The sequence below is a fragment of the Ammospiza caudacuta genome, chromosome 1, assembly GCF_027887145.1.
Source record: "Ammospiza caudacuta isolate bAmmCau1 chromosome 1, bAmmCau1.pri, whole genome shotgun sequence".
NCBI lineage: Eukaryota > Metazoa > Chordata > Aves > Passeriformes > Passerellidae > Ammospiza > Ammospiza caudacuta.
In genome coordinates, this window is record NC_080593.1 from 26,313,996 (window position 1) to 26,329,947 (window position 15,952).

General features: G+C 37.3%; 1 protein-coding gene across 1 annotated transcript in view; it reads right to left on the reverse strand.

Annotated features, from left to right (window-relative positions):
* COL28A1 (collagen type XXVIII alpha 1 chain) overlaps positions 1–15,952 on the reverse strand; it is a 58,096-nt gene that overhangs the window by 20,449 nt on the left and 21,695 nt on the right. Inside the window, exons 16-25 of the mRNA XM_058812752.1 lie at positions 15,482–15,550; positions 14,899–14,967; positions 13,512–13,580; positions 12,480–12,551; positions 10,527–10,595; positions 9,891–9,962; positions 9,246–9,314; positions 6,380–6,448; positions 2,542–2,613; positions 378–446 (exon numbers count right to left, since the gene is read on the reverse strand). Of these exons, the coding sequence (XP_058668735.1) occupies positions 378–446; positions 2,542–2,613; positions 6,380–6,448; positions 9,246–9,314; positions 9,891–9,962; positions 10,527–10,595; positions 12,480–12,551; positions 13,512–13,580; positions 14,899–14,967; positions 15,482–15,550 (699 nt within the window). The remainder of the gene's footprint in view (positions 1–377; positions 447–2,541; positions 2,614–6,379; positions 6,449–9,245; positions 9,315–9,890; positions 9,963–10,526; positions 10,596–12,479; positions 12,552–13,511; positions 13,581–14,898; positions 14,968–15,481; positions 15,551–15,952) is intronic.

A 15,952-nucleotide genomic window follows, 5' to 3' on the forward strand; every position in this document is an offset into this window, starting at 1 on the left:
ATCTCAGTACATCCATGTAACCCTTAACTCATTTTTTGGCCTCATCCCTCACACTTCTGCCAGAGAAAGGAAGGGCATAATTACTAGGCAATACTGTGCTTGTGTTGGATCCTGACTTCCACCAGCATCTAGAAGCTTCCTGGGCTTTGGATATATGGAAAACCTGCAAATTTGTATCCAGTCTGAGGATAAAGTGAGAACTAGTTTCTGTCACATCAGAAAAGCCTATCACAAGCTTTTCTTCTAACAGAAATGAAAAGTGGGAGATTAGAATGCAGCATTTTGTCATATATTTGTCGTTCTTATCCAATGCATTTTTTGGAAGATGTCTACCTTGTTTACAAGTCAGGTGCATTGGTCTACCATTGGACAAATACCTTTGGTCCAGCATCTCCCACGCCTTTTGGTCCTTCTGGTCCTGCAGGGCCTGCTGGGCCTGGAGGTCCCTGGTACAGCAGAGAAATAAAGCATGTGTCAGTAGTTGTCTTATTGTACTTGTGTTTTACAACAAAGCAGAGAATTTCTTCACATTTCTTTTTAGGAAAACCTAAAAAGACTCAGATTGGTGGAAAAAAGTACAACTCTTGACTTAAGAACATCATCCTCAGCTCAAGGAAAACAGTGAGAAAGCAGATATTGCTCCATGATTCATATGCTGCATTAGACAACTGAAATACCAGAGCTAACTGATCTAAATTTAGGGGTTAGGTAACCCCAAAATATTTGTGTGCACTTGTGTTTGGTAGTCTGTTCTCCTGAACTCCCTGCTCAATTCATCTGCCCCTTCAGCTGCCTTTCATGCTGCTGGAGGCATTCCCAGGCTCCCTTTCAGCATTCATAGGGCAGATGGCTTTCACCCACCCTCTCGGGGTCTTTCTGGGTCGCTGCGACCCCAAGATTGTTAAAAGTCTCTTTTCCCAGCCCGGGTGCTTGAAGAAGGAGTCAGAGCTCTTCAGTTCTCGGTCTCAAGGTTGTTTATTGCATCTTATCTATAAAAAATTTCTCCTGCCCTGCCGAGGTCTGCCCAGCAGGACAGTTCCAGGCACACTGCCTGCCCCCGGGGTAGTGTTATGTCTTAATAATAAAAAACTACATATACAATGTTTACAATTATGTTCCAATACCTATCACCTATGTTAGACAGTGAACTTCTACTCTAGACCAATCTGTAAGTGCCAACATCACAGCAGAAGATGGAGGCCAAGAAGAAGGAAAAAGGCTGGACACACCCAGCTCCCTCCATCTTGCCTCCTGAACCCCCATACCAAAAACCCTAAAATCTACTTTTCCTCCCCATGATAACTTCACTAATATTCTTAAACTGTTGTGGCTTGCTGATTTTCATACAAGGTTGGTAATTTGCTCCACGGGTCATAATCAAACCCACAGGTGTTTTGGGCTCTGTGCCAGGGCTTCTGAGCCCCCTGGCAGGGGTCCTGGCCGTCCTGGACAGCCAGAGGGATGTTCTGGGTTCCCACACCACCCTGCTACCTACTTAGCCACATAAATCCTGTCCATGTCTGACAGTGCTTTATGAAGTTGGTCTTTCCAGCTCATGGGGCACAGAATGGCAGGGGAAAGATGTTACCATGAGACAGCACAACAGAACCATTGCACATTACACAACATGAAATGTGTCAGGTACATGGCATTACACCAGGAGTTCTGAGTGAATGCCGCATGTAATAATTCTGATCCCAAAGGACCTTCTCAGCATCAGTTTGAATGATAGGAAATTGGAGCTGAGTAGGAATTTGGAAGCACTCAGGTCCCACCTCAGTGCATTTGGGAATGCTTGGGAGGGTTGTAGTTTGAAATAAAGCTGGATTAGACACATAAAGAAAATAGTGCTAGTGGAAGTTTGACATGTGATAGTTGAAGGATGGCAACAGTGGAAAAGTTTTCTAGTGGAAAAGAGAGAGGCTGGTCAAACATGTCTATGTGGTTTTGGGTGACTGAAATTTAGGATGATAGGTCCTTGTAATGGAATGTGCCAGCTGAAAAACTCAGATATTAATTCCTTCTGAAGCCAAGAATCAGAAAAGCAAGAGGCGAAAAAATCTTCAAATTAGAGGATTTAACTGTCCACTATGTTAAAAAAAACAGCTGAAAATCCAAGGAACTGGAACTGCAAAATTTGGTCAAGCAGATGGTATTAGAAAACTTGATCAGTGAAGAGTAAAGAAAAGGGAGGCAGAAAAAATAATTCAAAACAGTGATTATATTTAAACATGAATGAGCAGCCATAAAGATTTTTATGGAATTACATGGTATCCCTTTCATGACAATGAAATGAGAACCATTTATATCCAGTTCCAACTGCTTGTACAACTGCTGTTGTATCTAGTAAAGGGCTTCAAAATATCCATGACACATTTAAATTACCTAAAGGATGATTAACTGCACTTAGTTAGGTAACTAAATTTAAGCAACTAAATATTGTGGTATCACATTGTAATTTTGTTGGGGGTTTTTTTTGTTTGTTTGTTTGGTTGGTTTGGTTTTTTTGTACACAAAGTACAGAATTAAAACTCTACTTACAGCTTCACCTTTGTCACCTTTGTCAGCTTTTGGTCCTTCGGGTCCAGGTGGTCCAGGTAGTCCTCGGTGCCCCTAAACACAAAACAGGAAGTCAGAAATCATGCCACTACCTGAACTATCACAGTATAAAGAATATTAACAAATATGTAAGGAAGCTGTTTAAAATATTTTTGAAAACATAGAATACCAGTTACCAGCTCTTAAAATTCGTTCACAAAGTTCAGGAATTGCTATGCTTTTTAAATTGTGGTTTCAATTGAATTAATTAAAAATTTAGAAGAATAAGAATTCTTATTAGGAAGTTGTTAATTTCTGGATTTGTTGTTGCAGAGAGAAATTTCCAGAGCATTGACTTTGTATTCAGCCCATACAAAGTTAAATTTATTTTCAAAAACAAACTTTTATCAGTTTAGGGGTAAGTCTGAGCAATAAGAACTGAATTCAGAATACTGAAACACGATATGCCACCCTTAAGTTATATGTGCACATTTTGCACTTCCAAGTAATCACATTGGTTCTCTCATACAGTAAAGCAAAACTTCATTCTGTAAGGGAAAGTAGGAAAAGAAAGAAATACAACAGTTATAAGAAAAAGAGCAGTCTAAAATGCTCTCTTATCAAGAGACAATCACTCCTTCTGTTGACCCTTCCACCAACTCCCACTAAAGGTTTGTGCATCTGCAAAACCTCAATGTTTCCTTTCATGGCCAGACAAGAAGCAGATAGCAAACTTTTCCTCTTTCCTCACTCCAGTGAGAGTTTTCCTGACCTTTTTTGAGAAAATTAGCTGAGCTTGAAACAGGCTGTTCACAGAACTCAGGAAGAAAACATGTTGCTTTGAGGGTATGCTGCTGCTCTGTAGTGTAGATGCTCACGTGAGAGCACCAGCAATGGAAAATCCTCATGGATGTGTGTAGGTCCCTCTGAGCACAGTATGGATATTGTGGCTGTACAGAGAGAGCTGCACACCCTTCGCTCTGTCCCACAGAACCAAGAAATGTCAATACACTCTATGAAAGAGAGCTGCAGAGATCTGTCAACAACTTCTTGAGTGTTGTTAATGTACATAGGTACAACATATCCTCAAGAATGATTACACACAAATATATGAGTATTTCCCTGTCTACTTCAGTAAAAGGAAATAAAGGAAAATGAAACTACAAGGGACAGAAAACCATTCTTTCATTGTGCATTGTGCCTGTAATTTTCTACAATAATATAATACTCCAAGAAATCAAGAAGAGAGACCAGTTAGCAGCTCAGACCTCAGCACATGGTCTGTCTGAATACAATGTCCATGTCTGGACAACAAACCAGCTTGTATTTTAGTAGGGTATACAGCTAAAACAAACTTTTGGCCAAAATCTCCTGTCCCATGAATGTCTCTACCATAGACACAAATAATGTATTCTTATTAACCAATTTAGTCCTATCAGAAAAATCGAAGAGATGTTTTAAGTTATACATCATAGGTTTAGGCTAGCAGGTAGGTAAATGAAGAAAGACAAGGTAGGCTCAATGTTCTGGGTAAGATGAAACCCTGAAATTACTTTAGATGAAAAATAGATAGTGATCCAAGCATGCCTTATGCCTAAGTAAATTTTATAAAGTAGGTCATTCCTGTATGAATCATGTCCATTCTTGAACCCAATGGGAGAGTTTCACTGAGAGACTTTAAACAGATGTTGACCACCAGATTCAAACTGTGTCAGCTCTTGAAGATGTCTCTTCATGTCTCCTAAATTTCAAATGATGGAATTTCGATTCACCTCTGTAAAAATTTAAACAACCAGCATGCTTCTAGATCATAAATAGCTTTATAATGGAAATTCAATTTTACCTCTTCTTGATTCTTAATATTCATAGATCTTAAACTGTGAATAAAATGAGAAATGTTTCAGAAATGTTTGATAATATTTTTATTTAACAAGAAAGGAAAACATAAATCATGGGTTCATATCTGTTTTTATTTCTAATCTCACTACAGTAAAAAACAGCCAAACAGATGTTTTCATTTAATCCCAGCAGGCCACTGTAAATATCAAATACATACTAACACATTCTCTTCTGTGAGAATTGGGATTTTGTCATGTGTCTGGGCTAGCTATTAGTAGCATAACCATAAATGCAATAAATCTACTTAGGTCAAATCTACGGCCAAATCTTATATAAGAAACAGTTCTCCAGTCCAGATTATGTTGTTGGGGCTTTTTAAACAGTCACACAAGGAATGGCCTAGAAGCAATTCTGAGATTACTGCTTCCCACAGTTTTGTGGTGTCTGGAAGAGAAAATCACAGTGACTCATTCCAAGTCAGTGCACTGGTAAGAGAGTAAATGCCCCTGGTGCCACAGACAGTCTGCTAAATGAATTTATCTGCTTTTCCACCTTTCCAGGGCAGGTTCTATAGTGTAGCAGTGTGGTAAAATGGATGGTGTTTGCTGCTGCCTTCCTGAAAGCATCTTCTGAGAAAACCACTTGGGCAAGTACAGTCACTCAACCCACACTCACACCACAGCTAGGTCAGCCAGGAAAGAGGGAAAGGGTCTCTGTGTAGAGCTCCAGCAAGGTTTATTGTAGAGTCATGCCAAAGCAGTCCAGGGACAAAAGGCAAACAAACTGGGCAGGGTCCTGGGTTATGTATGGGGTCACAGCCAGTCATTTGGGGGCACAGGGGCAGAACAAAGGGCAGGGCAAAAGGCAACGACCTATGGGGAAAGGGCAGATTAACATAACACCGCAGAGCATCAAGGGAGGAGCCCCCTTCGACTCTCCCTAACCGAGAGGCATTCTCCAAGGCAGTGGTAAATTCTTCCAGGGCAATATCCCTGAAGTTTCTCTAATAGGGCAGGGCCTCCACACTAAAGTGGTTTTCCAAAGTAATGATATGAAGATAGTTGCTTCTACACCCTTTCAAAACAGCAACAAAAAATGTATATAAACATAAATCTTGCATCCATGGTGATTAAAAATGAAATTAAGCAGCTATTATAATCAAAACCTAATTGATTAAGGATACGACTGCACAACTAAGTCACATTCATCACTCCTTTTTATAAGAATAATAGAGTGAAGTAATTTCTATATTACAGACAAAGGAAATTTGGAGTTTTCAAAAATCAGAAATAAAAGTTTCTGAATGCTTCAATGTGCTATTCAGCATCCTCTGGTAGAGGCACTGGTAGAACTGTGTCGAGCCAGGAGTAAATACCACTACTGGTAAAACATTATCATGCAAAATCTATTGACTTAAGTGGCTTTACTTTGAGCTACATTGTGTTAGGTTGGCATACACTAATTGATTTCTGAATTTGGGTATATTGTCTAGATTTCCACAAAGTGAAGTGATGGAATTGAGCAGAATATTTTATGTGCAGACATGGTAAAGGAAAAAAAAAGTTTCTGAAGAAGGTTCCAAATTTTAGTCTGCAAGAGAGATCATAAGAATGGTACCTTTCCCTAAAATACTCCCTTATCAGAAGTGGCAGAAGTCTTAGAGAAAGTTGCAGCCCAGATGACAAGTGACAGAAGTACAATATGATATAAAGTGTGTTAGAGGGGAAGAGGTGAATTTAAAGAACTGTGTTCCTGATGAAGACTTCCTATGGGAAGTTGTAGGGTGAGGTACACTGGACTAGTTACCTATACAATTTTGTGTTTCTTCTTTGTAAAGATAAGAAGTTTATTTTAAAAACAGACATAACATGGAATGATGGAAAAGTTGAAGAATTAGTGAATTCCTTTACTTAAAAGGTTCAAGTGGTGTCTATATTTTCACAGGAGTTTTGCATATGTCTCACACTTATTTACTTTTTATCTTTTGTCTAAAAACTCCTACCGTTGGTCCCATTATTGAATTTCCAGGATGTCCATCATCTCCTGGTGGTCCCTGGTATCCTGGATCCCCCTATGCAAAAAGAAACATATTCAGAATTATATTAACTATATTCAGTTTTAACTTCAAAAGTTTTACAGAGAAGAACAAGTATTCAGTTCTTTCTTACAGAGACAATTTTTGAGCTAGGTAACATGAAACCAGTATTTCTAGAGGAAGGTTTCACTACCTTGATTCTGACCTCTTTCACACCTCTGCTTCACCCCAGCTGTGTAAAAGAGTTTGTTCTACCTTGACAAATAACTTGATGGCTTTAGTTTTCAGATGAAGGCTGAATGTCATAATTCACTTTGAGAGCCCAGATGCACCTGTGGCTCCTGCCTGCTTTTGCCCACAAGCAGGCTGCATAACCTTGTTTCTGTCAGAGCACAAAGAGAACAGCAAGGAAATTCAAAGACTAGTGCTGAGACAGAGTATGTCTAGAAAGCCTATAGATGCAATGGCACAGCACTTCAAAATTGCAAGTTCCATAGTCTGAAGTCTCAGGAAGAAACTCGAGTTTTCCACAAATATCACACAGCTCAACTCTTTGGTAACAGCTCTGTCAGTGGCTTTCCGGGAAAGCAGTCAGGCTTAGAACTCACATTCCTTATGTTAACCCTTCATGGCACAGAATTTGGCTCCTTCTGGTGTTTAAACTTTGGAAACAGATGTTTCACTCTACATTAAGGAACTTACTAAGAAAATCGAAATTTGCAATGAAACACTTGCAATTTCTCAGTGAGAAGAACATGCAGTATTTCAGGAAACATTCACTAGGGAATGCAATGAAATGCTCTAATGCTCTAAACCACTGAGCAGCTGTAACCATGACAAAAAAATTTTAGAAAAAACAGCTTTCTAATGTCACTGTCACCATATTAATAACGGCATAATGATTGTTAAGGGAAATAAAACTCTAGTCCTCAAATGTGGGTGTAGCTTAAAAGAAATAAACTCCCAATGGACACAACCATGGCTGCCCAGGAGGTAAGACCTCTATCAATCACTAATCACCATCTCAGATACTTAGAGATGTCCCAAAAAGACCTCAGACTCCCAGAAATAACTCCAAGCTTTCAGAAACATTCTCTGCATTAGAAATTTATCATGTCTGTCTTCTCAATTGCTGACACCAGAATGTTTTAGGAACAAAATTAATAGTTATCATTGTACTTTCCATAGCTGAAAGATAAACCAGACCTGTGTAGTCTGTTACATTATTGATCAACTGTCCAAAACATAGTGGATATTTGTTTAAATCAAAGAAGTTATGATGGAACTGAAGAGACAAAGTTTTGAATATTTTTGAAAAATCAACTTGCATTTTATAATTACTCAAATGCTTGGGGTTTTTCCACCAGCTACTGCCCATATAAACCCCACTCTAAAATTTAGTAAAGAATTTCAAAAGACTCCTACAGACTTCATTGGGTATTGGATAATGACCCATCTGCTATGAAAGTTGCATGAACTGTACTGAACAGAATAAAATCATAGGAGAAAAGATAAGGAACTCTACAAAATTATTTTTCAGCATGAATTTATTAATGAACAATCTTGACTCCCTTACTTGTTTATTTAAAAATGCCACAGTAACTGGAAAAACATGAAGAAGGATGACTGATTTAATGAAACTTGTCCTCATACAAGTTGTGCCTTTTAGCATGTCACCTGTATTCTCCTCACATAAAGTTTGTCACATTATTATGGCTTGAAACCAATATAGGAGATATGAGCACCTCACAATCTTCTTTTTTTCTTCTACATGATTTTATTTTTACTCTAGGAATACCCTGAGCATTTTGCATTTTTGTCTTTTTTCTCCTCCATGCACAAGGAAGTCCAAAACTCATAATATCCCTCTGTGATGTCCTATTGCCAGACTGTATATGTCAGATATATTGTATATACCATACCCTACCTTGTACTTGTGGAGTGAGGCATATATATTTTTAAGGAAGAAGAAAAATGGGGATGATATTGCTTCAGAATGATACAATATGCATTATGATTCCCTGATTCTAAAAACTAACACCAAAGGTAAAAAATATCAACTCAATGTGAAGTTACATGACATATTAAAACAAGAATTATTTAAGTAACAAGAGTACTTTATTATTTAATTATCACTGAATTTTATAATAAGAATAATTTAAGTAACAAAAGTACTTTATTGTTCAAATATCACTGAATTTTCAAATATTTTTAAAACCTTCAAAGTTAGGGGTTTTTTGCTGAATCCACCTATTTTACTCAAGAGGACAAGTCCCAGATATTTCAAGTACATTTTTCCCATAGAGAAAATGAGATGGATGAAGCCCTAGCTATCTTGTACATGACAATTCATTTCAAGTAGGACATACAGGCCAGCTGTTCATTTGGAAGTGACATACAAACACTCATCTCAAAAAAACCCCAGCATATAACACCCTAGAACTATACATAAACATATTCTGGCAGGAGTTTAATGCCATAAGAAGCAAAAAGCATGGCAAATATGGAAAAAAAACACCAACTTCAAACTAATTAATTTCACAGAAGCGACCCAACCAAAACAGAAATCTAATAAGTTTTTGGGTTTTTTTAAACAAATGGCTTCAGGAGGAAATCATTATGTATCAAGTTCAGCGTGCTATTAAAGGTCCTGGCCCTTAACACTTACTGTTAATTTTTAATACTTTTTAGTCCTTATTTCTTAAATTCAGTATTTTTGTCCCTACAACAAGGAATTTTAAGTTCCTGAAACCAGATTCTTTTAATTTTGACAGAAATGTACACTAGAAATTTCCAATCTGTGGTCTCTAAGAAATATGTATCAGATAGTCACCTTTGGTCCAGGAGGTCCCCAAACAGATTGTCCAGGTACACCAGGGGGTCCTGTCTCTCCACGATCACCCTGTTACACAAGGGTATAATGTAGACTTAATAGAGAGTTTGACTTTCTGAACTAAAAATAGCAACAATATAGATCTACCTGCAAAACGAGCAATATTGTAAAAAATACTTAAATCAACATATTGTTCTTATGAAAGCTGGTCTAAATTTAATGTTTTAAATAACTATTGGTTGAACTATGTATTTGAATTTTTTTAGTTTTAATTAATTTTTTTTGTCTGGCTTACAATCCAATGGAATAACAAGAACACATATTATTTAAATTTCCTTATAATTCATTCAGAGCAACACTTACAAAATATTATAACAGAAATACTCATGGTTAGAATCACTCAGACAACTTTAGTTTAGCTTGCTAGTGCTCATGCATAACTATATGTAATTATATCTTTAACTATTCTTTTTCTCCTTGAGACTACTGTGTCATTTAGGATAGATGATGGAAATATTTCTGCTTTCCCTCTGTTCTGTTAAGTCTATAAGCATCAGATGCTTGAGAAATTTTTACACTGCATAAGCTTCATAGCTTTTTTAATAAAATACAAAGAGAAGCATTACCATGAAAGAACAAGCTTACTTTTGGTCCAGCTGGGCCTATTAGTCCTTTAGGACCAATCATTCCTTTGGATCCTTTTTCTCCAGGGTCACCCTGAAGAAAAAAACTTTTTTTTCAGTCACAGTAAAGATTCATTCACAGCTGCAGCTACAGAAATACCCCAAACCACAACAATAATTATTAGCCCATAGAGACATTTAGATGTTCCACTCCAACTGAAATCCTGCTCATTTCTAGAATGTGACCCAAATGTCTCAAATTTTATGAAATGGGAGATAAAAGTTGTCTCTCTACTAATACATATTTCCAGACTTTTAATTTCATATTAAGATATCTAACTATTCTCCTAATTTCTCTAAGTTTCTCTCTCTCTATCAACACACTAAGCTAATCTGTCAGTTCTGAACTTTAATGAAAATTCTGTACTGAATTTTTAGGAAATCTCTACTGCCCTATTAACTTTAGTCTCTGTGTTTAGGGTCTGATTTTGCTGCACTTGTTCAGGCTACACTACACATTGCTCTCTCTCTTCAATCCTTCTAAGTCATCAGTTAAAATAGAATTGATACTTATGACATAATGAATGAAAAAGTAGGTCAGAAGCCAAACTCTTACAAAAGTCTGTACTATTTGCCCAGCATGCACATCAAGTCATACCTTTTGACCTAAAAGTCCTTTGCCAGGGGGTCCTTCTGGGCCTCTTGGACCTTCTTCTCCCTTTTCCCCCTAACAGAGATTAAATTATTAATTACTTTTCACATAGTTAATTTTACTGATAGACTTATGAGAAAAAATGCTTGCATAAATACTTTTCCCAAAAATGTCAGTAAATATCTGGTTATTTTTTTTTTCCTCCAAAGAATAAAGTATTCTGTCTCTTAAAGCCCTGCAATCTCCTACATTCATAGTCCTTATTTTCACAGACATTTGTAATAGTGTCATTTGCAACTACATCAATCTTTTGCAGGAAGGATTCCATGCATATACTTATAAGAGGAAGAGAAATGCTTGCAAACTTAACAGAAAATGTCTTGATGGACCAATTCTGAGAAGTAATTTTAGACCAATCTATAGCCAGTGGCCAATCCAGGCTGAAAATATTTGCCAGGAACATTGCATTAAATAACTCAAAAATAGCCCACACAAAACATTCTATTAAGGAACATTACCTACAAAACATTCATGCATAATACAAGCCAGATTAGTATATAGGGATACCTGTAGGTAATTTAGAGAGTTAAAGGTAGATTAAAATGAGGTTAAAATCCCTTTCTGATTTGAACTGTTGATGAAAGGGATATTACAGAGCCTGTTGTTGATAGGCATCAGTCTGGATCCCACTATGGTGAGACACTGTCACACCTGCAAATAACTGCTGTAATATCACCATGCTACTCACTGCAGGCATCCAGCTGTTCTGTGCACTGCCCTGAATACCCAGGGTAGCTGCTCAGTTCTACTATTTTAACCTTCAATGGCTTGCAACAGGAAAAGTGACAACAGAATTAATCATCAGACTAAAGGCAATATGCAAGAGAAAAGACCAAAAACCCAGCCTGACCATCTGTAACTCTAACCCAACATTTACTCTTAATGCTGATGCACTTCTGATACACTGGAATCTTACTTTTTGAGCAGGGGATGATACAAATTTTGAAAATATAATTAAGTATCACCAGAAATGCTAATTATTTTCTCACAGTGCAAGGCTTACCACTTCAGGCTGGAGCTTGTCTGACTGGTATTGCACTTTTAGGTGACAAAAATGTGAAGCTGCATTCTTAATAGCAATATTTATTACTATTCAAATATTTTCTATTTAAAGCCCACAGTCAAAAATGCTGATTTGCTTACTCCAAATTATGTTTCGTTTATCAATTCTACATGTCAGCCAGCTGCTACCCTCTTGTAAGAGCTGCACAGTAGCTGTATGAAGGCACCTGGAATCTCAGCAGCAGTTAAAAATGCAAAGCACTAATTTTTGCTTACTCAGTGGCTCATTAATTTTGTAAAGAGTACAATTTAAAGCTTTCATTTAATTTCCTCTAAAATTACTATTTTGGCCACTCTGCTTTGCACCCCTCTAAATTACTGCCCGCCATTTTGAAATGTACGCTTCTTTTTCCAAATGTGGTGGAGTTTCTCCGAGATCCTCAGAGTTTTCTTTGAGAACATCAGCCCGGGGTTCAGCTGTTTGTGTAGGGTCCTGCACCACAGCTGGCAGCTTGCAGCCACAGCTCAGCACGCTGTGAGATGCCCTAAGTCCCACTGGTGCAGCATTGCTCCTCAGAGTCAGGAAAGACCCGAGCAGGCCACGAGGAACAGGCTAAAGCCATGAGCTGCCTGCTCTCCAGGGAGATTGTGACATGTGACAGCAGTTAGTTACCCACAAAAGCCAAGCTGCTTGCCTGCAGCTCAGTTGCTCATTCAGCTGGTAACCACTGTAAGTAGAGTTTGTTGGACACATCTCACCCACTTCCTTATCCCTGGCAAAAGTATTGGCATTTGCTTTCCTCAAGGGTGAACTCCACTGCAAACCTGCAAATATTCTGTTCTTCCTTCATCACCCTTTTAGTACACCTTCTACATGTGGTAAAATATATTCCTTACCTTGTTCCCTGTCAACCCTTTCTCTCCCTTCACCCCCTTCTCTCCTGGGGTTCCTGGAAGACCTGTAGCTCCCTTACAGAAGAAAAAAATGTTACATCTGCTTATTTTAAAAAATCATTTATTCTGTAAAATGGATTTAACAGTTTGTGAAAATATTAATTAAAGATAAATAGTATTTTTCCTCAAATAAAGGTTGTTATTTCCAGTAAGTTAAATACTATATAAAGACACTAATTTTTAATACCCATAAAGTAAGTATTTGAAATTTCTCTCCAAGTTCCCCACCTATTTCGTAAATCTAGGACTTGTATTAAATAAATTTGTATTTATTCAGTGAATAAAACCATGACTGAATGCTGTTTGTTAGTCTGTGCACAATAACAATGTTATATGAACGTAATTCACTTGCTAAGTCAAACATCTGGGACTTAAAGGATGATTAAACAAAAATGTCCAATAATTGACTGGACACTAACCCCTCATCATTTGTACAAATTGACCAAGGCATTATTTTTAACTTTTACCAGAAAGAGTTGAAAGAATTCATAAGAAGCAGTCCTGCGAAGCATTTCTTTCAAGATCCAAGAAAAAATCATTAAAAATAAGATGTATGTGCCACCTTGCCTGATTTTGGAAGCCCTGCTTAAGTCATTAAAGATATGGTTAACAGTCTTCAAAACGGCATCTGAAGCCAAAGCTTTAAGTTTTTTACATCTCTTCCAACACACAGGCAGTAACACTGACAACCCTGTTGACACAGACTGGCTTTTTTTTCCCATCAGAAAAAACAGGGGGACAGAGTTAGCAACCTTTCTAACAGGCCCTGGAAAGACCCCATTAATTTAGAAAAGATTAGGGGAAAACTTTGTTCCAGTTATGGTAGTGGCAATGCTTTTACAACCCTCACTGAAATTCCTTCTTATTTTGACCCCAGTTGATTTATACCAAAAAATCTTCTACTTGGTTTATTAGCAATTACTGGAAGAATTAAAAGACCATGTAAAGAACAATTAAAAATAAGAGCAGGCTCACTTTAATTCCTGATGAGCTAATTCCTGGAAGTCCTGGTTCTCCTTTTTGTCCAGCTTTACCTGGTTCACCCTAGCAACAAAAAGTCTTTAGTTTAATAGAGAAACACACTTTGGCGTCATTGACTTTTGCACAATCTAATTAACTGCTTACACAGAGAGGAGGATGTGATGACATTCTACAATTCTATGATCCTAAGTGGTCAAGATTTCAACTGGAAAATTATGTTCTTTAAAATCCCCTGTAACTTGTAGGACTGCATCTATTTTATTTAACCCTGCAGAGGGCAGAAAGTCAAAGTGAATCACTCCAACTTTATTCCTTATGCCTCAAAGCATTTTATTTTTTACTTTAGAGGACTACCTCAAAAACTCTTTGGTCCCTGAATGAAAAATGAGTCCAAATAAAGAAAAATCAGAGGTCCTGTTTAAGAGAAAGTTTTAGCCTCCTAATTCTTTCCTCCTGTAGCTCTAAAACAGTTAAAGAGATAGGAATTCCATTTTTCAATTTTGCTTTACCACCTGAAGAGAACTGGCCTACCACATAACATGTTTCACAGGTACCTATTTTTCTCTACATTAATATTAAATATTGCTGCTTTAACTGCTGCTTGCATGCCAAAATTATACCCAGAATAAAATTACTGGTTTTCTCATGCTTTTTCTACACTGACTAATATCTTCCCTTTAAAGATCAAGGTGATTACTAAGAACACTTCTGATTTACAGTTCATCAGTTCATTCCATTTGGTCTTGTCATATTTCAGCAATTCCCCTTTCCTCATCTGACAGTGTTCACTTGACACTGTACCACTAGAGGCCTGGGCTTTCACAGCAATAATTGTTTTCCTCACTTTTGTGTTCTCTTCCAGCTTTCCCTCCTTCTGCAGTGCAGGGTCACTAGGTACACTTTATTTCTTTTTTCTGTCCCAGTCTTTCTGTCTTTGGTTTCGTTTCTTTCTCACAACAACCATCGAAGGCTGAAGGCCAGGCTGAAGGTGTGGTGGGATTAGCCTGAAGTCTCAAAACCGTCACTGAACTAAAGCTAAACTGTTTGATAAAATGATTTACTTGAATACAGCATATATGTGGCACCAAACTCATTGGACGCTAAGATGTCTGAAATATCCTCTTCTTAAAAATATGTGTTTCTATGGAAACAGAAGTTCATATTCAAAAAGGCTAAGGGATAATTCTAAGCAGGTAGAAGCCATATATTCCATTTGGGGAAGATCTTGATAACATGGATGGCTTTCTTTCCAAGATTCAAAAGGAATTATTATCCCCACTAAAGTTACATTTTCTTCTCATCAAACACATTTTTGAAAAGCCTGGAAAAGATACTGTTTTGTGACAGTGCTGCTTTTAAAAAACAATGTCTGAACCATTACCTTTGGTCCTGGCCAACCAGAACCTCGAGAGCCTTTTGCCCCAGGGTTTCCTGGTGGACCCTGTGCACCCTATAAAGCAAAATAAGTTAGTTTTAGTGCATTACACTCTTCCACATCTGAAAATCACCACGTGTCCATCTTTCAGTTGATAATAATTTTATCTTATCTTTATAAGAAATCTTCCTTCCAAAATTAACAGAACCCAGATCTTTTGGAATGTTTCAGTTTATCAATTGCTAAAAGGTGTGTTCAAGTTTCAAAGGGCTTGACATTCAGAATTGATAGGTACTTAGCCTTGTAAAATTCTTATGTATACAACTGCCAAAGCAATGCTATCTGATTTACCTCCTATGCAAATTATTATGCAGATTAGACCAAATTTACATTTGCTTGATTCTAAGACCATTCAAATCAATCAAAATCAGTTGTATTACAAGCTTTGCTTAAAAATTAGTTGATACTTTTGAAAATAAAAAATCACTATGAGATTTTTCATGTCTTTACATTGAAATTAGGGCTCTGATAAAATATAAAATGAAAACTTTATGCCAATGCTCATTACATGTCCAAAATGTAGACTTACCTGCCTTCCTTGATGGCTTGGTCCTGGTGGTCCTGGTGGGCCCTGTGGTCCTACCTGGCCTTGGTCACCCTACAGAAAAGGTATTCCCAAGAACTAAATTGCAATAGTCCATGCTATCTGATTAACATATTTAAACCAAACACAGAGTAGTAGGCTTCAAGCTGTACTATCTTGAAGTCTGCTGCATCTATCTGAATTAAATGGAGCTCTGGAATTCTGCCTATGAAAACTGATCTAACAAAAATAATGCCCCTTCGTCCCTACAAACTATGTTGTTTATAACATTAGATGATCACACCTGTAATTTTATTATTAGAAGGATCCATAGTTCATCTTTTCATACTGAGATCAATTTTAAACATTATCTTGTGCAGAAATATAGACAGCTTCTTGCACAACACAGAAGAAAAACTCACAAATGTAAACACAGCAACTGCAGAGTATATCAAAAACCTAAAAATATCAGTGTTT